General features: G+C 47.4%; 1 protein-coding gene across 1 annotated transcript in view; it reads right to left on the bottom strand.

The window, feature by feature from the left end:
- LOC142767391 (beta-1,3-galactosyltransferase 2-like) overlaps positions 1 to 23521 on the bottom strand; it is a 44805-nt gene extending 21284 nt beyond the window's left edge. The window contains exon 1 of the mRNA XM_075868950.1: positions 19129 to 23521. Coding sequence (XP_075725065.1) covers positions 19129 to 19138 — 10 coding nt within the window. The 5' untranslated portion in view covers positions 19139 to 23521. The remainder of the gene's footprint in view (positions 1 to 19128) is intronic.
- Between the last annotated feature and the right edge of the window lie 3723 nt (positions 23522 to 27244).

The following is a 27244-nucleotide window of genomic DNA, read 5'->3' as shown; positions in this document are numbered from 1 at the left end:
TGGACGTCAAAATGTTATACTTGTTACACACTACTGCAACGGCTACGAGGGACGAACGGGTGCCGCTATAAAAAGCTTCGCCCCTAAAAAAAAAAAAAGGTAGATCAAGTGTACTGTGGGAATCTGTGATATGTGAAGCACGAATGAGCAAGGTTGGTATGCCACTTTAAAATGAGCACAACGTTCCGAGGTCGACGTAAACTATGCCGTACATGACTTCCATGCTATGATTGCCATGTTTGGACGTATCATTTACCTTTTCGTCTATTCAGATCACGTGATACCGAGTTTCGTATATGTGGAGCTATAGTGAAACGGCTGCGAGCACGCTGTGAGCGTAGCATGTAGACATGTTTCACATGTCACGCATATCATGATTATCATGTTTAGAAGTGTCATTTACTTTTGCCATTCATTCACGTCACGTTATACCAAACTTGGTATATGTGAAGCTAGGGAAACGACCGCGAGCGCACCATGAGCGTGGAGTGTAGTCACGACTAGTCATAGCATGAAAATCATGACATGCACGTCATGATTTCCACATTACGGTCTGTAACTTGGGTTCGCTATGCTATCATGTCATACCATACCAGTATTGCTAAATGTCATGTGAACAAAATCACCGCAAGAGCAGCGAGACCATCAAATGTAAATCATGACATTTATGACATACATATCATGGTTTTCATGTTGACTAATCAGTTAGGCTCGTCATACAGTCATGTTATGACACACCAATTTTGGTATTGATACCATATCGGAGGGCCAAGACAGCTAAAAGTAGTTGGCGGACAGATAGATAGATAGATAGATAGATAGATAGATAGATAGATAGATAGATAGATAGATAGATAGATAGATGGACAGACAGACAGACAGACAGACAGACAGACAGACAGACAGATAGATAGATAGATAGATAGATAGATAGATAGATAGATAGATAGATAGATAGATAGATAGATAGATAGATAGATAGATAGATAGATAGATAGATAGATAGACAGACAGACAGACAGACAGACAGATAGATAGAAAGATAGATAGATAGATAGATAGATAGATAGATAGATAGATAGATAGATAGATAGATAGATAGATAGATAGATAGATAGATAGATAGATAGATAGATAGACAGACAGACAGACAGATAGATAGATAGATAGATAGATAGATAGATAGATAGATAGATAGATAGATAGATAGATAGATAGATAGATAGATAGATAGACAGACAGACAGACGGACGGAATTGATTTATTGATTGATATGTGGGGTTTAACGTCCCAAACTACCATATGATTATGAGAGACGCCGTAGTGGAGGGCTCCGGAAATTTCGACCACCTGGGCTTTGGGTGCTCAAATGTGCACCCAAATTTGAGCACACGAGCTGGACGGATGGACTTCGGTGACTTTGAGCATATCTATGTATCAATCTATCAATCTATCAGTCAGTCAGTCAGTCAGTCAGTCAGTCAGTCAGTCAGTCAGTCAGTCAGTCTGTCAGTCAGTCAGTCAGTCAGTCAGTCAGTCAGTCAGTCAGTCAGTCAGTCAGTCAGTCAGTCAGTCAGTCAGTCAGTCTGCCTGTCTGTCTGTCTGTCTGTCTGTCTGTCTGTCTGTCTGTCTGTCTGTCTGTCTGTCTGTCTGTCTGTCTGTCTGTCTGTCTGTCTGTCTGTCTGTCTGTCGGTCGGTCGGTCGGTCCGTCCGTCGGTCAGTCCGTCGGTCGGTCAGTCAGTCAGTCAGTCAGTCAGTCAGTCAGTCAGTCAGTCAGTCAGTCAGTCAGTCAGTCAGTCAGTCAGTCAGTCAGTCGCTTCCGCCAGGCGGCGCCACCTCAACTTCCCGGGGGAGACGCTCTCTCCGGGTGGCGCCCGCTAAGAGATGAAGTGTTTTTTTTCCTCTTAATATGAGCACTAGGTTAATTATGGAATAAAGAATCACTGTTGCCAACGAAAGTAACACATCGAAATGAGCATTCAACACTTCGTCTACAGTAGAACTTGCAAAAGTTTTGAGGCTTACAAATAGAAGTGACGCAAAGACTGACGCCGTGCCGCGTGAGTATTTCAGCGTGATTATGTCAGTGTCATCCTTGAAAACTTTGGGTTCTCTGGTCTCTTGGCCTTGTTTGGCCGGGACAGCCTATAGCTCTCCCATAGCAGAGTGCGTGTAATGCTCCAAGGCGTTCACAACCTATTTTCAGTACAAGCAGGTTTAATGGTATAGACACACACGAAGTACTCCAAATCGTTAAGACGCTTTGTCTGATGCCAACCCTAGGAATTTATTCCTAGCGTAATTTTCGTCAGCAGGCCCTCATCAAGTTTCACGCGCACGCGACGGCTTTAAGCTCTCCCATGTTGAGTACCTAGTACTCTAAATCGTTACTTACCTTTTCTAAACGCACATGGCTCCCGAGTAATTTCAGGCACTCTCTCCGAACGCCGAATCAGACGAGGGTGTCACCGTAGGTAAATGAGGTCCGTTAGAAAAGTATCCGACATTGATATATATTTTTTTGCGAACACCTGACCGATATGAAGCAAACGCACTTGAATAAGGCAACCTTCAACATTCGTGCAGATGCATCCATTTTTTTTTTTCACTCCTGCCGATAGCATCAGTCACGGGGACGAAGCATTTCAGTGAGGTAGGATGCAGCGCTCTTGTCGTTGCTTCATTGTAAGGAAAACGGGCGAGACCAACGACGGCTCGTCAAGTTCGCAGCAACGTCAAAAGTGATGCTGACCACTTTTTTCGACTTCCGCGGTGTGGTACATCATCGAGACGCGCCACGGGGTCAATCACCACTGAGATGTCCACCGTCGTGATGCTGTGCGGCGCAATTGGCGACCGGATTTGTGGTCAACGGGGAATCGGCGCACGTATACCCATCCCAACAATGCTCCCGAACATTCCCCGCACTTGATTCAGACTTTTTTGTAAGAAATAACCAGGTGTGATGATTAACGGACGTTCGTCACTATGTTTGTTGATAGCGGACGAGAAATCATTAACATGAACTTTTTATTTCATGGCATGAGTGGAACGGCTGACGACGCACGGATACGCTACCGTGTGCAGCGCTGTTGAGTCGGACGTCGCGGCCAACCCAGCAGTCAGGGTCGCAACTCCGGAGGTCCTGGATCAGGCCACGGCTCACGACGACCACACCCGGTAGGCCTCGTCCACGAACCTGCTCCCGGCCACTGCACCCAGGCAGGAGCCGTTCGGCAGGTCTCGGCCTTGGACCTTGAACAGACACACCGGAGCTCGACCTGGCCGACATGTACGGGTCTCACGTCCGGCTCAGGAACGCTGCCAGGAACTCGTCCTCTCGAGCGGCACACCGTTTCGTCTGCCTTCGTGGCCTCAACTCTCGAGCTGCAGTGGCGGAGATGCCTTGACCAGCGCGACCTCGGACCTCGTTTCGAAGCTTTTGATCACCTTCCGGGCGTAGCGGTTCCACGTGCGGGTTCTGGCCAGCACACTACAGCTGCGGTGCGGCAGCTCACTCACCGGCGTTCGTCGCCTTGGCCAGGGCACAGCCAGGTACCCTCGGGTGCATACTGTAGCTCATGAGCTCGCGGCCCACGTCCGAGTCTGGCGCGTCGCTCGGTACGGCTCGGCACCGCTCGGCGATCCTCGATTCAGCCAGAACTCTCCTGGCACCTTGATCCTCGGCCACCCTGCACCTTGCACGGCTCCAGGGTCCGTGCACACACCCGCGTCTCGCCCAGCAGAACGTCTCGCTCGTCCCTTGTCGATGTGCGACGCTCTGGTGACACCGGCGCTTGTTGGCATGGGTGCGACTACAGAGCAGTAAACCCGCATCGGAGACGCGATGCTCCATGCGGGGAATGGCCAGCCCGTCCAGCGAAGAGCGTGCGCCGAGACGCGATGCTCGACGCAACCGTGACCATTAGCCAGGCCACGTTCATCGCTGTGTCGAACGGCTGACCGTGGAGACGCCTCGCCGAGATCCGCGATGCCCTCGGCAAGGAAGAGAACAGCAGGCCAGGCCGCGCCCCGAGATGCAGTACTCGTGCCGGCAATGCCACCCCAGCTGGTGTTTGGACGGCAGCAGCGTGGACGGCCGCGTTCCCTGGCCGGAACCTGGATCGCCTGCATCCGACGCTTCGGCCCGCTGTCTCCCGTCTGCCGCTGCTTCGGCTCGTCCCCAGCCACAAAGCCCACTGCCACGTGATGGTCGCACGTGGCCCAATCGTGGCACGCCACCTCTATGGGCCATCACTGGTCATCAGCTGATTGGCACACAGTTGTCTCGTAATCGCACGTGCCTTCTCTTCTTCATTTCTTGTTGTCGCCTTCGTGCCACCTGCTCTCCGCTCGTCTTCTTCAGTTCTGGTTTGGTGCTCCTCGGCGTCTTTAAGTCCTTTCCTTATAATATCCCCCTGCTCAAGAAAGTTGTTTAGGGGGAAAACAACTTTTCTCACACAACAATGAACAGACGTCGCTCTTCGCGGAGGAGCGTTTCAGCCTCCATGCGAGCTACTTCACGCTCATGCTCCGCCTGTGCTGCTAGACGTGCCTCCTCTCGATCTTTCGCTATCTGGTTCCTCATTTCTTTTTTTTTCTCAGCGCTCACCCATGCCAGCAAAGCCTCTCCACTCAGTTCCATCTCCTTCCCTAGCTCAACTAGCTTTCTCTTGTCGTCCATTCTCGTCCGCAACACACAAACAACGTGAGGCTCTCAGATGTAACGCGAGAGCTTAATCCTGGCAGGCTCGCCATTTATTGTGATGGTTAACGGGACGTTCGTCACTATGTTTGTTGACAGCAGACGAGAAATCATTAACATGAACTTTTTATTTCATGGCATGAGTGGAACGGCTGACGACGCACGGATACGCTACCGTGTGCAGCGCTGTTGAGTCGGACGTCGCGGCCAACCCAGCAGTCAGGGTCGCAACTCCGGAGGTCCTGGATCAGGCCACGGCTCACGACGACCACACCCGGTAGGCCTCGTCCACGAACCTGCTCCCGGCCACTGCACCCAGGCAGGAGCCGTTCGGCAGGTCTCGGCCTTGGACCTTGAACAGACACACCGGAGCTCGACCTGGCCGACATGTACGGGTCTCACGTCCGGCTCAGGAACGCTGCCAGGAACTCGTCCTCTCGAGCGGCACACCGTTTCGTCTGCCTTCGTGGCCTCAACTCTCGAGCTGCAGTGGCGGAGATGCCTTGACCAGCGCGACCTCGGACCTCGTTTCGAAGCTTTTGATCACCTTCCGGGCGTAGCGGTTCCACGTGCGGGTTCTGGCCAGCACACTACAGCTGCGGTGCGGCAGCTCACTCACCGGCGTTCGTCGCCTTGGCCAGGGCACAGCCAGGTACCCTCGGGTGCACACTGTAGCTCCTGAGCTCGCGGCCCACGTCCGAGTCTGGCGCGTCGCTCGGTATGGCTCGGCACCGCTCGGCGATCCTCGATTCAGCCAGAACTCTCCTGGCACCTTGATCCTCGGCCACCCTGCACCTTGCACGGCTCCAGGGTCCGTGCACACACCCGCGTCTCGCCCAGCAGAACGTCTCGCTCGTCCCTTGTCGATGTGCGACGCTCTGGTGACACCGGCGCTTGTTGGCATGGGTGCGACTACAGAGCAGTAAACCCGCATCGGAGACGCGATGCTCCATGCGGGGAATGGCCAGCCCGTCCAGCGAAGAGCGTGCGCCGAGACGCGATGCTCGACGCAACCGTGACCATTAGCCAGGCCACGTTCATCGCTGTGTCGAACGGCTGACCGTGGAGACGCCTCGCCGAGATCCGCGATGCCCTCGGCAAGGAAGAGAACAGCAGGCCAGGCCGCGCCCCGAGATGCAGTACTCGTGCCGGCGATGCCGCCCCAGCTGGTGTTTGGACGGCAGCAGCGTGGACGGCCGCGTTCCCTGGCCGGAACCTGGATCGCCTGCGTCCGACGCTTCGGCCCGCTGTCTCCCGTCTGCCGCTGCTTCGGCTCGTCCCCAGCCACAAAGCCCACTGCCACGTGATGGTCGCACGTGGCCCAATCGTGGCACGCCACCTCTATGGGCCATCACTGGTCATCAGCTGATTGGCACACAGTTGTCTCGTAATCGCACGTGCCTTCTCTTCTTCATTTCTTGTTGTCGCCTTCGTGCCACCTGCTCTCCGCTCGTCTTCTTCAGTTCTGGTTTGGTGCTCCTCGGCGTCTTTAAGTCCTTTCCTTACACCAGGCATTGAACAACTAATTAAAGCTTTTCAATAAAGTTTACTCCTCCTCGTCCTCCTGGATAAGCCTCTGAACCTCACTAACTTCTAAACTTCGCCGTGAAATTCCTTAGTGAACGTTAGGCGCCTTGTGACGTATTAAGGTGACTGCGCATCACAGTCTTGGAAAGTCTGCGTCTGTACAAAAGGTCAGGTTGCTGATTGTTCGTTCAAACAGCTTTTATAAACAATAAAAAGTAAGCAAATAAAGACTTCTAAAAATGAGACCGCGCATACCGTAATCTTGACACCACGCCACACGGCTCTTCTCTTGTGGATGACTCACGTCACGAGCATTTGTCCTCGCCTTTAAGAAATGCATCCGCGCTTTGTCGGCCTTGTGTATACATATGATATAGATGTAAAACGACAATTATATGAACAAAATATGTATACATATTTTATTTCTATCAGGAACGGTAAAATCACGTCGTTTTTTAAACTAACATGCAGAATTTTTCAAGTGTCACTGATGATCGCAAATGTCAATTGAATGCTTGTAAATGGCCCTAATACTAGCTTTTGCCTAAAGAACCATACAGTGTTGACACCCAATTTCTATTATTTCATGCTAATAAACTTCAAACTTGCAACTTTCGATCCTCATCGAAGCATTTGCTGTAGAACCTTGCGTAACACTTCATGAGGTCGTCATCCTACTCATTTTACAACCAGTGCTTGCGATGTCGTAGCGCATTACCTCTCGTAACGCAAAGCCTGTTTACAACGAGAGCAGGGGCATACTCAACGTGATACCAAATCCGTAGCAACATAATCTTCAACCAAAGGGTCTTATGCGTATTACGCACTCGCCTCTACCTTGAATAAAGTCTGTTTTGCAGTCGATGTCACGTCTGCGAGAACCAGGGTTCTCGGGTATAAAGAGCACCTAGGGCCTTGAAGGAAAACTTTGTAGAAAAAAACGATGGTTATGGCATTAGCAAATTAAGATTTTCAACTGTTATTATCGCAACACTTGCCGCGAAAATGCGCGTTCAAAGGGGGAAAATGCGCATAAAGAAAGCGTGCGTATGAAGGCCACCCGAGACGCCGTGAAGTCATGGATTTGGAGGGTCCCGCTGGGTCCCGCGCTGTTTCTAGTCAGTAAAAATAAAGTACATTGTTCCCTGAGGAAGCCACAAACCTAAAGTAGCAAGTTTGAAGAAATTTTTTGTGCCGCATTGCAATTCATCAGCGGTCAACAGCCACGAAAATTGACAATTTTCAGTGACTCAAAGGCAGCACTGCAATCCCTTCTATCACATTTACGCCACGGCCCGTACGAACAGCTGGTATTTATTTATTTATTTATTTATTTATTTATTTATTTATTTATTTATTTATTTTTATTTATTTGATTTGCATACCCAGATACACAAGGACACAGAGGAAAGAGGGAGAGAGCTAGCTGGCAACTGCCACCTTGAAGGGCACAACGCCTGCCCACTCTTTAGGGAGGAGGGATGAGATTGCAGAAATGACTCACCAATTCATTGAGAAAGGACACGAAATGGCCTTTCAATGGCTTCCAAGTCATTGTGGAATAATTGGCAATGAACGGGCCGATCGAGCTGCCCGATCTGCCCATACTGAAAGCGACCAAATATCGATTCCGCTTTCCGGAACATACGCTGAACGGAAACTCCGCATGCTTGCTCGCAAGCGCACCACGCCACAATGGAATGAGTCACATTTCAACTATGCACGGTTATGTACCTTAGAGCCAACTCTCAGTCTTTGAATACCTCTGGAATTACGCCGACGAGACGCTACTATGCTAAGCAGATTATGGTTAAGCGTAGCATTTACCAATGCGTACGCGTTCCGCATAGGAATGGCTGACACTGCTGCATGCGACCATTGTGGCAGTGATGAAACAACTTGGCACATTCTGCGTGAATGCCCACAATACTGCTCGCAGAGACAGTCACTCTACACTGCACTGGATGAACTGGACAACCAGACTCTTTCGAAAGAAAGAATCCTGCGTTATCGACAGGACTTCATGTCGCAGAAGAAGGCTGTGAAGGCGCTCCTGCGCTTCTTGCGTTCAACTGGCCTGTACAAGTGACTGTGATCGGAACTCCTTGAATGTGTGCGCATGCGAATTTTTTTCTAATTTATTATATATCTCTCTATCCTCTTTCCGACCCTCTTCCCCACCCCTGTACAGGGTAGCAAACCTGTTCTTCTAGGTTAAACTCCCTGTCTCTTCCTTTTATTTATTTCTCTCTCTCTCTCTCTCTCTCTCTCTCTCTCTCTCTCTCTCTTGAAGAAATTTTCTCTCGCCGATGTCGCGAAAGTACGAAGAATATACAGAACGAAGCCTGTAACGTAGCGCACGGTGATTTCGGCGCGAAACATGAAGATGAAACTTGTACCTTGATTTTCTCTTCTATTAAGAAACTTATCGGGGTGAAATTGATTGGAATCAGAGATTTCAAAGTACGATTTATCAGCCTGAAGCGATTCTTTCTGTCACTTTAGTGTCCCTTTATTACAACGAGAGAATCAGTACGACGAGCACTGCTTCGAACAGACCAGAGGTTGGCAGCCCTTCGGGGCGAAGGGCCAAGTGGATTGGAGCCAACACAGCGGTAAGCCACACGGAAACTTGGGGGCGGGGGTTGCTTTGCAGGAAAAGCCTGAAGAGATAGTCCGCCAGATTCAAAATATTGAAACGTTCGGAAAAAGTGGACCTTTCAAAGAATTTATTACAGTACCTGCTGAGCCCCGCCGCGGTGGTCTAGTGGCTAAGGTACTCGGCTGCTGACCCACAGGTCGCGGGATCGAATCCCGGCTGCAGCGGCTGCATTTCCGATGGAGGCGGAAATGTTGTATGGCCGTGTGCTCAGATTTGGGTGCACGTTAAGGAACCCCAAATGGTCGAAACTTCCGGAGCACCCCACTACGGCGTCTCTCATAATCATGTGGTGGATTCGGGACGTTAAACCCCACATATCAATCAATCAAACAGTACGTGCTGAGAAGTGTTACACGTTTCGCTTCATGCACGCACTTTTATTTCTCGAACAGAGAGCTTTACAACTTCATTAGACCACTGTCATGCCTATAGAGCGTCGCGTCGTTACAATTCCCACAAGGAATACAGACATTTGGTTCGTAGCGTGTTTCCGCGCCACACATAGATACCAAGCCTTGGCCTACAACGTGCTCACAACCCTTAACGCGCGCGAGAGTACAATCACCTGAAATAACAAACAACTTCGCTCTCATTTCTGCTCTCTGGCTTCACAGGGACACGCGCAACAAAGTGTTATCAGAGCCTTTTGTAATATTTTTCATAGTTTTGTCTAGTGAAAACAGATTGTGTCATGTTACATCTAGTTATCTTGCGTTGTATTATCTATATCAATATGTGCGTTCACGTAAATGTATATTTGTGCGCCTTTTAATTCTATAAGTGTTAATGTATACAATGGCATATGCGTGGGTAATTACTTGTTCTTTGGAAACCTTTGTTTCACATGTTTATAATCAGAATTTAAAAATGATTAGTTGTGAAATAATTTTTCAATTAGTATGTATTGTTCATGTTTTATATTGTACTTTCATGTTATGAACTTTTAATCATTTCCGCACTACTGCAATGTGTATGTGCAGGTCACCACGGCTTTTGTCAAGCCATTCTCATGGTTTTAGCCTTGGCCACATTCCAGCTTTCTCTGGTAACTAAAAAAATGTTAATTGAAACGAATTAAAGTCGGTGAATGAACAATAAATGGTGAATAGTAAATGTAAATATGAAAACTGAGTTTGAAATGGTGTTGCCAACAGTCGCGGATTTTGCGAGACTGTCCCGTCTTTTCTTATTGCGTCCCGAGTCCCACGACGTCTTTGTCGGGACAGCTTTATGTCCCACGGGATTCGTTCGCGATTGATTGATTGATTTGTGGGGTTTAACGTCCCAAATCCACCACTCGATTATGAGAGACGCCGTAGTGGAGGGCTCCGGAAATTTCGACCGCCTGGGATTCCTTGACGTGCACCCAAATCTGAGTACACGGGCCTACAACATTTCCGCCTCCATCGGAAATGCAGCCGCCGCAGCCGGGATTTGAACGCGCGACCTACGGGTCAGCAGCCGAGTACCTTAGCCACTAGACCACCGCGGCGGGGCTTCGTTCGGGACCGTCCGGTGAAAAATTGTTCACGTGATCCAACGCAGGTGCAACAGCGCGCGTTACGCTATGGAAAACGAAGTTCAGCCGATTCGCAAAAGGGGAGCATTCTTGCGGTGGTCACCGCTGGCTGCAAAGGGCTTTAGCCACTTTATCTGAATTTCCGCGTGAAGTGCGACAACTTTTACGAGTACCTTTTCCAGGAAAGAGAAAGTGTTGCCAATATCACGTAGCTGGCTGAAGTATCACTTCGAGAAGCCGAGGCAATAACGGAACAATGAAGTTGTGCTGAAGATTACACGAAAAGAAAAAGTAATTTCGCAGCAGGTCGCTATGTTAGTGAGCACCCCCTTTCACCCACCTCTTAGGCGCTGCGCCGTGCTCCCTACCGGGCTGCAGAAATTAGGTGCCTTCTTCATTTTTTAACACCTACCACCACCACCCACAACTTCGCGCCTCGCTTCATAGTAGAGTTTGAACTTTGAACTTTGAACTTTGCGTTGAATAAACAACATACAGTAAAAAAAACATGTTAGCAACATCTGGATCCTTAGTAGAATGTTAGTATGGATCCATGCAACTATCACATACATAAATTAGAGGCAGGAGAAAGAGTGGTGCAATGAACGACATTTTACTTTAAGATGCAGATTGTTTTGATCAACATGTCACTTATACACAACACTTTGAACACGTTTTTAGTTTGCATACTTACCATAATGCATCTAATATTTCGGCACATCTAGTAATAGCATCCCTGGTCAGCCTACAAAACATTAGTAATAGCATCCCTGGTCAGCCTACAAAACATTAGTTAAGGATTATGTCACTTTGCATCATTTCACGAAACTTATGAGTAGCTTAGTATAGATTTTTTTTTTGTAAGGACGTTTGAACGTTAATGTGAAAGAATTATGTTGTGGCGACATTATGGCGACATTTCAGGTGCAGCGTTAAACATCTCCAAATCCCGGTATTTCTTAATTGGCCCTCGAAAATCCAGGCTTAGCGCCGGTTTTCCTCTTCAGGCGGCCGCGTTCCCTCGTATTTTAGGTATTTTATACAACCACTACGGCATTTCCGAATTCATTTGGTTAAACGCTCTCGAAGAAGTAAGACTGAAAATTCAGGATGCACGAGATTTGGTCTTCCCGCTTTTTGAGTGGAGGTACCTTGCGCAGAATGTATTTTGCGGTCGCATTTGGAACCTTTCTCACGTTGTGCAACCATTTTTACGTATCGTGTGATCACTGCAGTCTGCTTTGTGTTCCTTTTTTTTTTTTTTTTTGGTAAGGCGGCACTGACTTGGTCTCTCGTGCGGCACAGGGACAGCACCGTTCGCAGGGAGGCTTTGCTTTCCCTTCAGTGTCCATACGCTGTCGGCTGCTGGCACTGCGCTTCCTTTTGCGCCTAGTGCAAGGGGAGGAGTCTCCCAGACGAACGCTTGCATATTACTTTCTGAGTACTCAGCTTCGGCATTTGATGCCTAATGTGCACCTAAACAGGGGTCCGCAGTCAATAACACTTCCTGCGCCTTATGACACAACTGTTGCATTTTTTCGCCTTGTCCAGTCAAGCTGTTTTGGCATAAATGTTTTGAACAACAATATAGTTGAGGCAACTGCTGCTTTGTTGCTTTCGTTGGTCCCCCCCATCGCGCCGTGCTCACTGTAGTCGCGTGTCTCGGAGCACGTTTAACGGCTTCTTTTCTGCCTGGACACCCCCCGGACTTCATGTGGCGCATGGGATGGGGTGTGCTTCCCACTCTCGACCACCTCGAAAGGTGGAGAATGGTCCAGTCAGCAACATGTCCGAACTGCTTCCCTTCGGGAAACAAATCAGCGTTTTTTTGAGAGCATTGTGTCATTGCTCGCGCTTTTTGGAGAGCCGTACGTGCCGGATTTCGCTGCCTCAGAGTAAATCGCTTCGTTTCTTCTGGGCGTTGTTCGCGAGGCCGCTTCGCTTGTCTTCTCATTGTTGCCGGCTCTTTCTGCCTCTGGCGCAACCGCTGCGAGGCGGTTGCAATCCATGGGATCTACCCGATCCTAGAGCGATTGTACTCGGAGCTGCTGTCTGTTTTGTCGGAGGAGCTCTTCTTCCTCGGTGAAGAGGAATTTCTTCGGCACTGGTCTTACCCTATTGTGTCGGTCTGTGACGGACGAGTGAAACTTGTCTTTCGGCCGGCCTGGTATTGCTAGGCTGTTTTGTCAATGCGCCGGCAGAAATGGCATGCAAACATGTAAATATGCAAAATGTACCTATTCATGTTTTATTTGTGTCTCTTGTTTACCTCGAAATATATTTTGTGGTTGTGTTTGTGTGAACCATCGAATGTACATGTTCTTTCAACGTCATCTCATATCCACGTTCATGTAATTGACGTCTGTTTTGTCATCATCGTGAGAGTATGTCTAAGAAGGAAATGTTTTGTTGAGTGTTATTGACGTTTGCGACAATAATTTTTTTCTAAACAGCCATTAGCTCAATGCCTCTGCTTTTTCATCAAATGTGAGGTCCACGGGACAGCTTCTTGCTTTCCCATGGTAGAGTACCAAGTATTCTAAATTGTTGACTTTTTTTTTTCGAAACACACCTCTTTTGATGGCGTGTCTGTATTTAGGTGTTCACGTCACAAAAACTTGTGTGAGCCCCACGGGACGGCTCTGTGCTCTCTTATAGTGCACCTAGTCCTCTAAACTGTTAACCACTATTTCTAAACACACCTCTGTAGGTTTCAGGCAATTTCTGCTACGAGACAGCTTCATGCTCTCCCATAGTAGAGTACCAAGCACTCTAAATCGTTAACCACATTTTATAAACACGTTTCTAAACACACATCTTCATCGCTTCGGGTAGCTTCTTTTCGGAATGGCTGACTTCTCTCCCATAGTTGAGTACGAGGTACTTTAAATCGTTAACCACTTGCAACGTATCTAGATACCGCTTGTTCTAAACATTCACTCGCGATGTTCTGTTGGAATGTATTTTATGTTCACTGTTCGTGAGAATAAATTCCTCTAATCAAGCGTCTTTAATGCAGGGAGTGGAGACCAATCGCGCTCCTCAACGTTGATCACAGAATTTTCGCAGCAGTTATCACTCGGCGTTTGAGAGACGGAGAGAGGTCGAAACATTTATTGTTGAAAATAAATGTTTTCATCTCTCTCCCTATAGAAGCCTGATGCCTTCTTCGTTAATAGACCCCTTCACTACAATAAGAAGTTAGTTTTGCACGCGTAGTATGTTATGTAGTCTTTCTTGAGCGATATAAGTAGACGAGAGTGGCAGTAAAACATTATTCGAAGGTTGCAGCAGGTATGGGCCCTACCGGCGGCAAATTATCATTTAGGGGCGAAGCTCCTTATGGCGTGGGTCATGCGTCCTCGACGTGGTCGTGCGTCCGTCCGTCCGTCTGTCTGTCCGCCCGTCCTTCCGTCTGTCTATTTGTCCATCCGTTCATCAAGTGAACACTCCAAGTACCGCCATCTCGCATCTTTTCATCATTTATTCATCATATACAAGTACCGCCATCCAGCGGACATTCCAAGAACTAAACGAGAAGTGGCTACCTACTACTACTACTACTACTACTACTACTACTACTACTACCACTACCACTACTACCACTACCACTACTACCACTACCGCTACCACTACCACTACTACTACTACTACTGCCACTACCACTACCACTACCACTACCACTACTACTACTACTACTACTACTACTACTACTACTACTACTACTCCATACAACGCGGACGCACGACTCATAGCATAGTTTCGCCCCTAAAATCAGCGCGAACAGGACGAAGACAAAGGACTAAAGGGACACAGTACGAAGGCTGAACATTGTCCTTCTCATCTTGCGTCTCCGGCCTGTCCGCGTTGAATTACCAACACGCATTACATATAACTCGCTCACCTCTCCGCCTTACTGTCAAGCTCTCAGAATTTGAACACTACGAGAACGCAGAACAACTGGCGCCAAAGGACAAAACGCTCTCCCTTCACCGTCGCACAGAAAAAACTGGCGTCTCTCTCTCTCTCTCTCTCTCTCTCTCTCTCTCTCTCTCTCTCTCTCTCTCTCTCTTATTCTATACATACAGTCGGTGCACGTAGGAGCAATTAAAATTCGGTGCTTCTTAAATCACGAAGTGCCACCGTCTTCGAGTGCTTGGGCGTCGTGTCTGTTTGCCGTAAGCGCTTATTCGTGATCGCAGCACGAGAAGTAATAATACTGCCAGCGTTTCTCTTCTATAGTGTCACGCGCTTCCAGCTTTCAAGCGCTGTAATATTTATACTGACTCGAACTTTGCTTGGCCGTCTCTTGCCGTTTTAAATGCGAATCATTTCTTAGCGAACTGCGGTGACCTTGAGCGTATCTATCTATCTATCTATCTATCTATCTATCTATCTATCTATCTATCTATCTATCTATCTATCTATCTATCTATCTATCTATCTATCTATCTATCTATCTATCTATCTATCTATCTATCTATCTGTCTGTCTGTCTGTCTGTCTGTCTGTCTGTCTGTCTGTCTGTCTGTCTGTCTGTCTGTCTGTCTGTCTGTCTGTCTGTCTGTCTGTCTGTCTGTCTGTCTATCTATCTATCTATCTATCTATCTATCTATCTATCTATCTATCTATCTATCTATCTATCTATCTATCTATCTATCTATCTATCTATCTATCTATCTATCTATCTATCTATATAGGCTGTGTTCCAATTCTTAGACAGCACGTAGACCATCTACGCAGGCTGCTTAGAAGACAGCACCGAGCCCATGCTGTCCGAGAATTAGAACACTTCTGGACGGCTTTTACGCGACGATGCGCCACCTCGCGTCGAGAAGAAAAAGCTAAAATAAACGTAACCGTTGTATTTTCTGGCTTATTTCGTATTGAAATCAAAAACAAATAAACGTTACTCACATTGAGCGTCTGGGAAAGCGTCTGCTTGTGTGCAGACGACCGTTCCGGCGAGATCCGATCTACATCTGAGCGATTCGCTGAGCCGCCACCTTGTTGAGACGGCAAAGTAGCCTGCATTGTATTTGTCTGCGATGCGGCCTTCTCGGAGCTGTCTATTTTGCCGGCTACGTGAGAATCGGAAAGGGACTCAAGGTGGCCGCCGTCCATTCAGTTGTCTATTTAGCCGTCTACGGTGAGCATTGGAACCCACCCTATGACACTGCGTCAGTCGTCAATCTGCTGATAAGCAGGGAACCGACTGCACATCTGTGAGGCATTATGTGCGTTTTGTGTTGCGAAGAAGACTCGTCGACAGGCAGACCCCGCAGTGAGAGCCCGCGAAGGGGAGACGGCATTCAAAGTGCCGGCAAGAGGACCTCGACTCGAATCCTGCATCGACATTGCCTTCTCCGACTTTCAGCTGCAACGTCTATAATTGAAGATCCCCTCGCTACATACTTCAGCTACCACCGAATCATAATCTGTAAAGAAAAATGCGTCCCACATCTTTGTAATAAGTAATGTAATTCTTGTATATAATTGCGCCGATATGTAAACGATAACCTCTTCTGTAAATATATATATATATATATATATATATATATATATATATATATATATATATATATATATATATATATATATATAAACGTGTCACGTCTTTCAAGTTGTACGGAGGATTCAGGGGATTTCCCGATTGGTTTCGAGCAAGCTCCTCCATCATTCACTTCGTGCAGGAAACGAGATTTTTTTTCTTTTTATTTGTTTTAATTTTTGCTTTACATGCTTGTGTGACAAGCGCGGGCCAGTAGAGTTAATAAACGCTTTGTAGCAGTGTTAAATAACTCGGGCATAGATTTTCGCCGACCGCATATCAAGCAACGCATGCAGCCATGCCCAGCTCGCTTATGATATTGCACGCTACGTAGCAACAGAGCACATCCTGCCGTCGGGCTGCACGGATTGCAAAATTGCGTGCATCGTGCCCGCAGAGAGCCCTGCAGAACAGCTGCAAAGTCAGGTAACTAGAAAACGCTGTGTTTGTAGGCTGATGCGCCCATCAATTGAAGCCGTTATGCGACTTGACACGGAAACTTTAAAGCCGCTTGACACATGTGTTCGGCACAGTCTGCTTCTATTCAAAGATGGTTGACAGCTTGTTGTAGCTCTGTATAAGCGTCGTGTTGCAGAAATTGACTACGTCGAAATTGTGAAGAACTGACAATATTTTAAACCTCCGTTAATTATTGGAGGTACCTGGCATAGATAACTTCTACTGTTTCATCCAAATAAGCATTTTTTTAAATTCTTGCGGTCGTTCATTGGACCTGAAGTGCACATAATCGTACCCTGAATCAGAAAAAAAAAACTGATCTCGCCTCACCAGTGCTGAAACAGCTATCCCCGATGCTTTTGAACGAGAAGTGTACGCCATTTACATACATGTTTATATTGACGGATCAACAATTCTCCAGTGTTCGCCTGGAGCTGTGGCCGTCCCAGCTAAATATGTTATACCTCCAGTTTCAAGACCGACGACAAAACGTCATCGACGGCTTCAGAGCTCGCTGCTCTTCGCACTGCACTTTACGTAGTCAACCGCGAGCAGGCTCAACGTTGGTCAGTCTTCAGTGATTCGAAGGCAGCTATGCAATCTTTACAGTAAGCCCCGTGGCACGTACCATACGAGCAGCTGGTCTTTGAGGTTCGGTATGTCATCCATATACTGCGTTTGACGTCACATTCCAGTGGCTGTCAGTTTACTGTGGCGTGATGGGCAATGACCACGCTGACAATGCTGCTCGGTCAGTGCTTCGAGGCAACAGGCTTGAGACCATACCGTTATCAAGGACAGACGCTCCTGCCGGCCAACATCCAGCGGCCGCACGGGAAATCACTATTTTCGCTTGGAATGCAAGCAGACAGCCCAATAAACTTCACTAGAACCCAAACACTTTACTATACTACACACACCTACTGGACTACGCCAAAATGATGCCACTCTACTTTGCCGTTTATGGCTAAGAGTGGCTTTCATGAAGTCATTCTCATTTCATATCGAAATGGCTGACAACCCCTTCAGTGACAACTGCGGTAGCGAGGAGACATTGCAGCATATCTTCTGCGACTGTCCTCGCTCCAACGCGCACAGAAAATTACTTGCAGCTGCGCCAGTTCGCATAGATCGCAGCCCGATTACGGCGGACACCTCTCTGGACTGTCGTCCAGAGAGGACTGTCGCCCAGAGAGTGTGAACGGGACGAAAGCAGTCCTCGGCTTCTTGACGGGCAACGGACTTGGACCGGTGGTTATAGAGTAATAGTGTTATGATTACTGTGACGTGACACTTTGAATGCGCGTGCCCTCCTCTCTCTCCCTTTCTCTATCTTTCATACTCCCTGATCCCTATCCCCAATGTATGGTAGCATACCAGTCGCTCTAGACTGGTTAACATCCCTGCTTTTCATTTCCCTCTTGTTCCTGGTGATGTCAAACAGTGAACCGTGATTAATATAGTCGACTTTTGTTGCGGATGTACATTTTTCTCTCACCGGTTTTTCACAGAAGACTTGAGCGTCCTGTGGTACTTTTTTGAAAGTGTCATCATATAGACATTCCGCCAAAGGTAATATAATAGTGTAGAAACAAGCAACTTCGACTTTCGAATGTGTCCAACGCTTTCATTGGCGAAGAGTAAGCTCTTTTTCTTTCGAACAAAAACCAGTTGGTTTGGTGGACGGAGCCTATATTTATTCCTGGATAGTAACCAAGTATATGTAGCTGCTGCGCGCAACCAGGCATGTAGCTGCCATGCTCCCAAAAATAGGCAAGCACATTTATAATATTTTTTTCGTGATTCATTGCTTACAATTTTGTTTTCAAAATTATTCTATGCAGTATGCAGAGACATTGCAATAATACTGAATTTCAAAAAAAAAAAACAAAATAAATTTGCATGCAGTCAAATCCCCATGCAACTGGCTCGTCGACGCTCACTGTGCATCTAGTGTCAGACATGTGAGATGAGTTTATCTAGGATCCGTTTCAGTTCAACTGCGCAATTTAAATTAAACGCTTGTCATTATCTATCTATCTATCTATCTATCTATCTATCTATCTATCTATCTATCTATCTATCTATCTATCTATCTATCTATCTATCTATCTATCTATCTGTCTGTCTGTCTGTCTGTCTGTCTGTCTGTCTGTCTGTCTGTCTGTCTGTCTGTCTGTCTGTCTGTCTGTCTGTCTGTCTGTCTGTCTGTCTGTCTGTCTATCTATCTATCTATCTATCTATCTATCTATCTATCTATCTATCTATCTATCTATCTATCTATCTATCTATCTATCTATCTATCTATCTATCTATCTATCTATCTATCTATCTATCTATCTATCTATCTATCTATCTATCTATCTATCTATCTATCTATCTATCTATCTATCTATCTATCTATCTATCTATCTATGCATGTGCGATGAAATCCGCCTTTGGATATGTTAGCTGTGAAAGCATCTTTCAAATACTTCACCAGTTTATTAATTTTGAAGCCCCTATTACAAACCTTCGCAATCAACGATCACTTTTGTCTATTCTTTTTTGTTGTTCGGCTTCTTGGCGCTGTTTGCGACTTATTTTGCTCCGAATGGTCATGGTAATCTTAAAATATATATTACGTAGTTCTTGTAGAGTCTCTAGAATCAAATAAATAAATAAACACCGGCGTACCCATGCATGAGTATAAAACCAATACTTACAGCTCGGCATCGCGATGGGACTTCGTGTCGTCTGCGGCCTCGAGAACAGACGATGATGACAGCGGAAGTCTGGTGTGGGAAGCTCGTCTAATTGAGTCAGCTGCACTGTATCATACGTGGAAGTTCCCTATGCTTTGCTTCTATAACATTTTTTTTTTCTCTTTTTGCCTGTTTAACCACGTGCATACGAACGCGCACAGTTTTCACTGTCGAGTCAGCAGTACGCGCAAACATCCCCAAAGATGGCCGAAGGTTGGGAACCTCGGTACAGAAACCTCGGACTCTTCACTGCCTCACACAAGTCGTAGACACATGAGTAGATGTATGTTACACGCACACACAGTTGAAGCCAGATTTCGGAATCCACGCACCATGGCTTTGTGCTGATACGACCGCGGTCTCTCTTGTTGTCGCTGCTTCTGTTCAGCAGTAGAACAACAGCTGTTCGTGGTCGTCATCCAAGTTCGCACACCTATACTACACGCGCTCACAGACCGCAAACACCAGTTGCGACGGGACCTCCATCAAGCGGGACACCGCTCGCTGTGTTTCCCGTATCGCCTACCGGATTGCGAAAAATAATCAATAGCGCAGAGTGCCCGAAAAGAGAGACCCACGATAAGGTATAGGGGGGCGGATAACCGATAACGGCCGAACCCTCGAAATGCCACGCCGCTTTAATAATATCAGTCATCGGGCGTCGGCTGCTATAGCTGCTGTTTCTGCAAGCGAACTGACGGAGCCACGTAAAGTTAATGCCTCTGATAAAACATCGGGTGACGGTGTCCGGCAGACCGACGACTTCTGGACGGGATGTTTTGGCATGCAGACGACGAAAGCAGACGACGCACCCACACTTATACGTGGCTATACCACGTCTAGTGAAACAGGTGACGGTGATCGATTGGCTTCGATTTTTGGTAAACCCTGGCGAAAAAAAAAGCGAGATGACGGTGCGGTTTACCAGCCTATGCGTCACGTGAAACTGGTGTTGGAGCGTCGTTGGATTTGTTTTGACTTCTAGCGCCACTGTGATAGACGAGGAAGTAAGACAACAATGGTTAGAGTACACCTGTCCACTGTGTCTCCGTCTTCGACTGTATTCGACATTCTGATAGATGAACTTGTTTCTTTCTTGGGGACTGCGTATTCTTGCTGGGCGATACGTGCCCGTATTGTGCGCGATTAATGTTATCCAAACTACTCGGGAAGCGAAGAAATGGGTCGTGAACACAAGTTTATCACTTATGTTTTGTGTTCTCCGCAGGCTCAGGCTTCGGGTGGCGATTTCTTTAAGGCTTTGCTGTTCGGGGTTATGATAATTTGCTGAAACAGGGCACCTGACGCTTCCAGCTTCGTAACTATACCCGTTTCTTCAAACACAGCGCGTCACCGTCACCGAGATATAACCACAACCTTCAAATCTCTCAAAGAGTTGCCTCAACGACGCTTTTGTTAGAATTTCCCGATATCGATCAGCCGTTTCAAGCACGTGACATGGTCAAACGGATGCAAATCAATTCGCACAAGACCATGATGGACAAGACATTACCTGGTACGTCACGACGTGGCATACGGAGGTGCTATATATGATCGGCACCAGAAAGCGGTACATCACAAAAGTGACGCAAGCTGTACTCTTACTTTTCCGGTTGACCAGCTGGACCTATATACGCTAACAGGTATACCAGAATTGACACGAACACACTCTAAAGGAAGAAAATGGAGGCCTCGGGTGCATCTAGTTCACGCATCATTTAAGATTACAGTAACTTGTTCAGTAAGGAACTGTACACTGAATTGGTGAAACATACGAAGCCGTGAGTTTCGTCGAGCGCTATTTTTTTTTTAATGTCGTCGTCATATCGGCTCCCAGACAGACGTCAGTGCGGAGCATTCGCGTCGTGGAACTTATGGCTTTCTGTGGAGAGGGGAGTGATACGGGAACAGATAAGCATTGCGAGTAGAATAGACGCTATCTGGCCGGCCTGCGAGACACGTTTGGAGTTGAGGGAGATATTCGCATACAATGATGAAAGAAAAGCGCCGACTGTCGACACTTCGACGTGAACAGTTTTTCCTCACCCGCAAAACAAGCGCAGTGGTCTGAAAAAAAAACTACAACAATGCTTACACAAACACGCTCAAGATATCTCGATGCAAAGCTCGTTTCCCGAGTTTCGTAACAGACGAGAACAGCAGACGGTAAAAAAAAAAGAAGTGGCAGATAACAGGTGGCCTCCTGGAACAGACGAAGTCACTACCAGCAGAAGCTATAGGCCAGACGTATAGGCCTGTACGTTTGCGTGTTTAAGAGGCTGGTCGACGAAATCACTCCCAGCAGGAGCTATAGGCCAGACGTATAGGCCTGTACGTTTGCGTGTTTAAGAGGCTGGTTGACGTTGACGAAATCACTCCCAGCAGGAGCTATAGGCCAGACGTATAGGCCTGTATACGTTAGCGTGTTTACGAGGCCGGTTAAAACAACGTCAAATGAAACGACTGGATGCACGTGACGTAAACCGCCCTGGTCGACAAAGTAAAATTGCTACTACGTATAGATGTAGATCCTAAACTTGTGGCTATGTGCTACTCGCATATAAGTGAGAGAAACTTTTTTGTTGTTTTTCAAATCAGAAAGACTTTTAAGGCAGACTATTTTACCATTGTTGTGGCGAACGATGCACTGTGTGACCGTTTGCCACGCTGAAATAAACGAGTCCAAGCCAATGAATGGGCTGATATAGAACAGTAGTTTTGATTTCTGTGTGGTGACAAGTTATCTCACTGCTTTCAGTGTGTTTTCGTGTTCTGGCCACTTCTGTCACTCTTGATTTAGGCCTATTAGCGCGTTCATGCAGATGCTAGATGCGGAATACACGATGCACTTCATCACGTTGCTTTCAGCGATGACCTATTAAGGAGAAAGTATGACGATTTCGCGCTCCGCATTGCATTTAGCTTTGGTATACGGTGTAATCTAGAAAAAATTACAGCCTGGATCCTACCCACACTATGCTACCGAAACACAAATCTCGAAAGGCCAGAACGAAAAGAGAATTCCCTGCTACACTGTACGGTAGATTAGATGGTCTACCGTATAGAACAGTTCTGCATCGTCGAGATATATGCCCCAAGCGTTACAGCAACTTTCGCAATGCTGAGAAAATAAAATTAAAAAGCTCCCTTGTGTTAAATATTCATGCCTTTGGTCTTAAGAAAGGTTTCCGTTTTGTGTCTGCGCCCCCCAAAATTCTTTCGTGGCAGGAGTACAGAACTATAGAATTCGCACTCGATGCTTTGCTGGCACAGATACTTTGAAGAGGACAGAAAAGCTCTCGAAGGACGACGTCACGGACTTCCAGTAGAGATTGTACAGACTTCACGTATAGCAAACACACGATGAAGAGCAGACGAAAGAAACAGTGGCAGACTATTCATTTCTTGTAAGAAAACTAATTGCATACTTGGGCGCTTCCAGATATGCTTCACAGACGGCAGACGAACATGGTCAAGACCAGACGATGACATTGGATGAACCGGTCAGAAAGAAGCACATGAAGCGCTTAGAACAAGACGAAACAATATCTTTAACGAACTGGTTGCCTATTTCAAGGCTCCAAGGTGTTCGTCTTGGATGCTACACAGACGTGTATAGACCACAGTGGTTAACTGGTCAAGAGCAAGTGAATCGGCCAGGAGCAGACGAAACTATAACTTACAAAAAACCTGCTTGCGTATGTCGGTGCTTCAAGACGTGTTTCTCATATGGCAGACGAATCGGTCAAGACCAGGTGACGACATCAGACGAACCGGTCTAGACCAGATGACGGCAGCTGAACCGGCCAGAAGTAGACGGGTTAAGAGCAGACGAACCGGGAGCAAAAGAACACGACGCGGCTTCTTTCCAGCAATGCGCACTTTCGCATGTGAGCGCTCATGAGACGTGTTTCTCCGATGGCAGACTACTCAAAGGCAGCAGACCAACCGGACACGAGCCGAGAATCCACAAAGCAATGAACGCTTAATTCCGTCGTCATCAGAGTATCCGCCAGAACTGTGGAGACAGACGAGATCTTTACAAAGCGGTGCCCGCACGCATGGCCACCAGCGTGTCACATCGTCCCGCGTTGCAGATAGGCAGAGCCTGGTCGTGAAGCAACATCCGTGCAGGATATAGAAATAGGTAAACGCACGCGTCATCCGTAAACAAGCATAGCGCGATTCACTGTCGATGCGCGAGGGCTTCTGCGCGTATACTGTGCTGTGTGCAAGCTTCCGTTAACGTTCGCGCCCGAGGCGACACTGCCGAACGCGGGTGCCGCCAAGAGCCGTTTAAGTGAAAGCTATAGCCTAAAGTGTCGCGTAGCGGCGGTAGCGGGGGGATTTCGGACCTCCCCTTTCGGTCGACTCGCGTGTCTGAGCCCCGCGCGCGAACTAAAACACAAATGGTGCGGCACACGTGGTTCGCGTCAGTGGTCGGAGAGGAAAGCGAGGAAGAGAGAAAGAGGCTGCTCTTGTTACGGTGTGACGAACGCCGGAAAAGTAAACGGGCGCGAGGTCGGCGCTTCACCTAGACCTATGATTTCTTTTTTTTTTATTGGTTTCTTGTTGCTGTTTCTGTGACCTAAGCATTAGCGTGCTAGATGTGTCGCCTGTCAGCTTTGTTTGTCTGCCACTCGTCTTGTTTATTGGTCTGCTTTGTTCGCTCGTCTTTCGAACGAATGTATGTGCGTTCTTCTTTAAAAAAACCAAAAAAAAAAACCGTCGGTGTGGTAGATGTTCCATCCTTTTCCGTCGTCGGATCGATCCAGGGTAGACGGCGGGAATGTTCACAATATCTGCCCACAACGTGCATTATTCGAGCCAAACTTCCACATACATGTTTTACAAGCACAGCTCTGATAGATTCTCGCTGCCTATCTTTTTTTATTTACTTATTACGTATGATGCAGAGTCCGCTGCATTAACCAGAGATAGCTGTAAGAGATCGCTAACCGGAGGCTAACCTTCTTTTATCTCTCTCTCCCGCGAAGGTTACTCGGATTATGCGCTCGAAAGCTTAAACTTGTCGACATCGACATGCTCGAGATGAGTTATTCAAGGAACGTCCCCAGTACAACGCGCAACGAATTTGACACGTGCCCGTGCAGGCATCATGGATGGATGGATGAACTTTATTTTGTTCAATCGGAACGTGCTTTTGCACGTTGCGGGCCACTCCGACGTCGGAACAGAAAGACTAAGCCTCTCTGCTGCGTCGCGGGTCCTGTGGACTGCCCATAGCTGTTGTCCAAGTCGGGAGCTTGCAATAGCGCCCTCCCATTTGGACGGCGTGATGACTTCCCCACAGCGTAACGCGGGGCACCGCCAGAGCATATGTTCCAGGGTAGCTATAACGTGGCAGTAGGGACATCTATTGGCTGTATTTGGGGATAAATTTTGTTGAATAGCGCGGGATTAGGGTACGCCCTGACCTGAAGAAACCTGAGTGTCAGAGCCTGAGGTCTGCGTAGTTTTCTGTGCGGTGGAGGGTATTGTCTCCGCGCCATGTAAAAATGTTTTGTCAATTCATTATACGACATGGAAGGGTCACGGTTCTCCAAGACATTAGCGCCGCGCCCCCCGATAGCTGCGCGGTTTACTAGTCGAATTATCAAATTCATATGTCAAATTCATAAGTCACAATATCAAATTAATATTATTATATGGGGTTTTACGTCCCAAAACGACGACACTGAGAATGAGAGACGCCGTAGTAGAGGGGTCCGGAAATTTTTGCCGTCAGGTGTTCAATAACATGCAGTGACAGCGCACAGAACATGGACCTCTACCATTCGGCCTCCATCGGTATGCGACCGCCGTGGCTGCAGAATCGAACCCACGACCTTCGAAAGAGGAGGAGGAGGAAGGGAATAAATGAAAGGCAGGGAGGTCAACCAGACGCACGTCCGGTTTGCTACCCTGCACTGGGGGAGGGGGTGAGGGGATTAAAGAAGAAGAGAGAGAGAAGTGAAGGGCAACGTGTGTGTAGATGTGACCTTGTCCATTGCACGCTCATAAGCGGTCGCGTAGTCCGGTCGTCTTTAGAAAACTTAGCAATGCCCGCGTCGCTTTGCTGGCCAGCGACGCGTAGAGCCATGAGCCAAGTATCTTCTCTTCGGAAAAGGACCCGAGCACCTTAGCCAATGATCCAGCGCGGTGGGCATGTCATCGAATTACGCCTCAAGAGCTAACAAAAGGATCAGCTATAAAGAGGAAGTCGTTAAAACATATACCCCGATTCTTTCTTTCGCCTTCATTATACATGCCCGTGGTCAACGCAGCTGCGCGTCCTGTGTCCCCGACAACGAATTCCAACTGTTTCGCTACGATTCTTGTCACCACAGGTCGCGGGATCGAATCCCGGCTGCGGCGGCCGGTTTTTCGATGGAGGCGAAGATGCTCTAGGCCCGCGTGCTCAAATTTGGGTGCGCGTTAAAGAACCCCTGCAAGTGGTCGAAATTTCCGTAGCCCTCCACTACGGTGTCTCTCATGATGGTGGTTTTGGGACGTAAAACCCCACATTTCGATAAATCAATTGGTCGATCAATTAATTGATAATAATTCTTGTCAGCACGCGTCCGCAGCCCTCCACTACGGCGTCTCTGATAATCATGTGGTGGTTTTGGCACGTTAAACCCCACATTATAATAAATTATTCAGTCGAATAATTAATTATTATTTAAATAATTAAATAGGTCTTGTCAACACGCGTATTACTGTTTTGCAGCGGACCGCATTGTTTCGGGATAGCCGCAAGAACGGAGGAGTCATCGGATCGCATTTACGAGTTAAAAATTAATCTACCCCACGTGTGCCTTGTCAGTCGGTGAGAGGTGCTGCGGCATTCAATGACCTTCTCCCAAGAAGACACTTTGATCGACGACGTACCAGCAGTGGCTGTCAGCTCGGCTATAAAACAATGTCATTCTGCGCTTTGCGTGCAACATTGACTTCGCGGCACGTCATAAACGCTTCGACAGCGGTCAGCGACCTCACCGCCAATTTGAATAAAATCGGTACAGGCCTATTAATCCTCTCGGTAACTAACTCTCTTGTTGATAGCGGTTGTTGGCGTGGCTCGATGTTGGCGCTCAAGCAATTATATTGAACGTTTCCCCTGCCTGACGTCATAACAACTATATGTATATAATGCAGACTATAGGGTCAGGAGGACTGAATCTGCAGCCTGACGTCATGGTAAGTCGATGACAAGTAGGTGCGCCACGCAAAAATTGACTTCAATGTCAAGATAAACTACGTTATCAGCATTCACTGAGCTTTACCACTACTCACAGCCATCTTGATTGTTAGGAGACTTGTAACAGGAGAGCAATAATCTCGCCTTCTAGTATGGACGCGACGAAAAGGTTAACCAAATTGGGTGTATGACTTCTCCAGCATGTACGACTGAATGAAGCGAACAATTTTGTCACTACAACAATACCACAACTGCAGCCCGCCACATTGGTGTAGCAGTTTAGCGCGCGGCTGCGGAGATCGAACCTGCGACCTTTAAAGGTCGCGAATTCAATTTCTGCCGCGGCAGTCCCACTTCTGTGGAGTGCGTGCAATGCTATCAGTGTGCATTAAGGAACACTGGAAGGTCGAAATTTTCGGAGCCCTCCACCAAAGCGTCTCTCATTAAATCATATCGTGGTTTTGGTCATGCGACGTAAAACCCCTGACGCTAAAATTATTCATTCCTGCGCGGGGTAACCATTCCATCCGTGTGCCCGCGGCGTACTGCGTATAAGTGTGATGAGTTTACGGGGTTCGCCGTTGGTGAATTCTCATAGCAGAATAACTAACAGCGCAAGGAATCAGCTCTCAACATACAACTAATTGTGTTAAAAAAAGGCTTTAGTTTCGGAATCACCATGTCGGTTTTAATGTGTGTATCATAAAAGAGGCACGCACATACAACGAAATGTAGAAGATCGCAGTAATAGAGATTCTAACAAATAAAAGCGACTGGGTTCAAGCAGGAAGTGACAAAAGGCTTGCAGTGCCATCGAGAAGTACTTGCTTAGAACTTTCCACCCCCCATGTTCTCAAACGTCGCATGTTCCTC

The sequence above is a fragment of the Rhipicephalus microplus genome, chromosome 7 (assembly GCF_043290135.1).
Source record: "Rhipicephalus microplus isolate Deutch F79 chromosome 7, USDA_Rmic, whole genome shotgun sequence".
NCBI classification, from domain to species: Eukaryota; Metazoa; Arthropoda; class Arachnida; order Ixodida; family Ixodidae; genus Rhipicephalus; species Rhipicephalus microplus.
The sequence above is the reverse complement of the archived record's forward strand: the minus strand, read 5'-3'. Positions and strand labels throughout refer to the sequence as shown.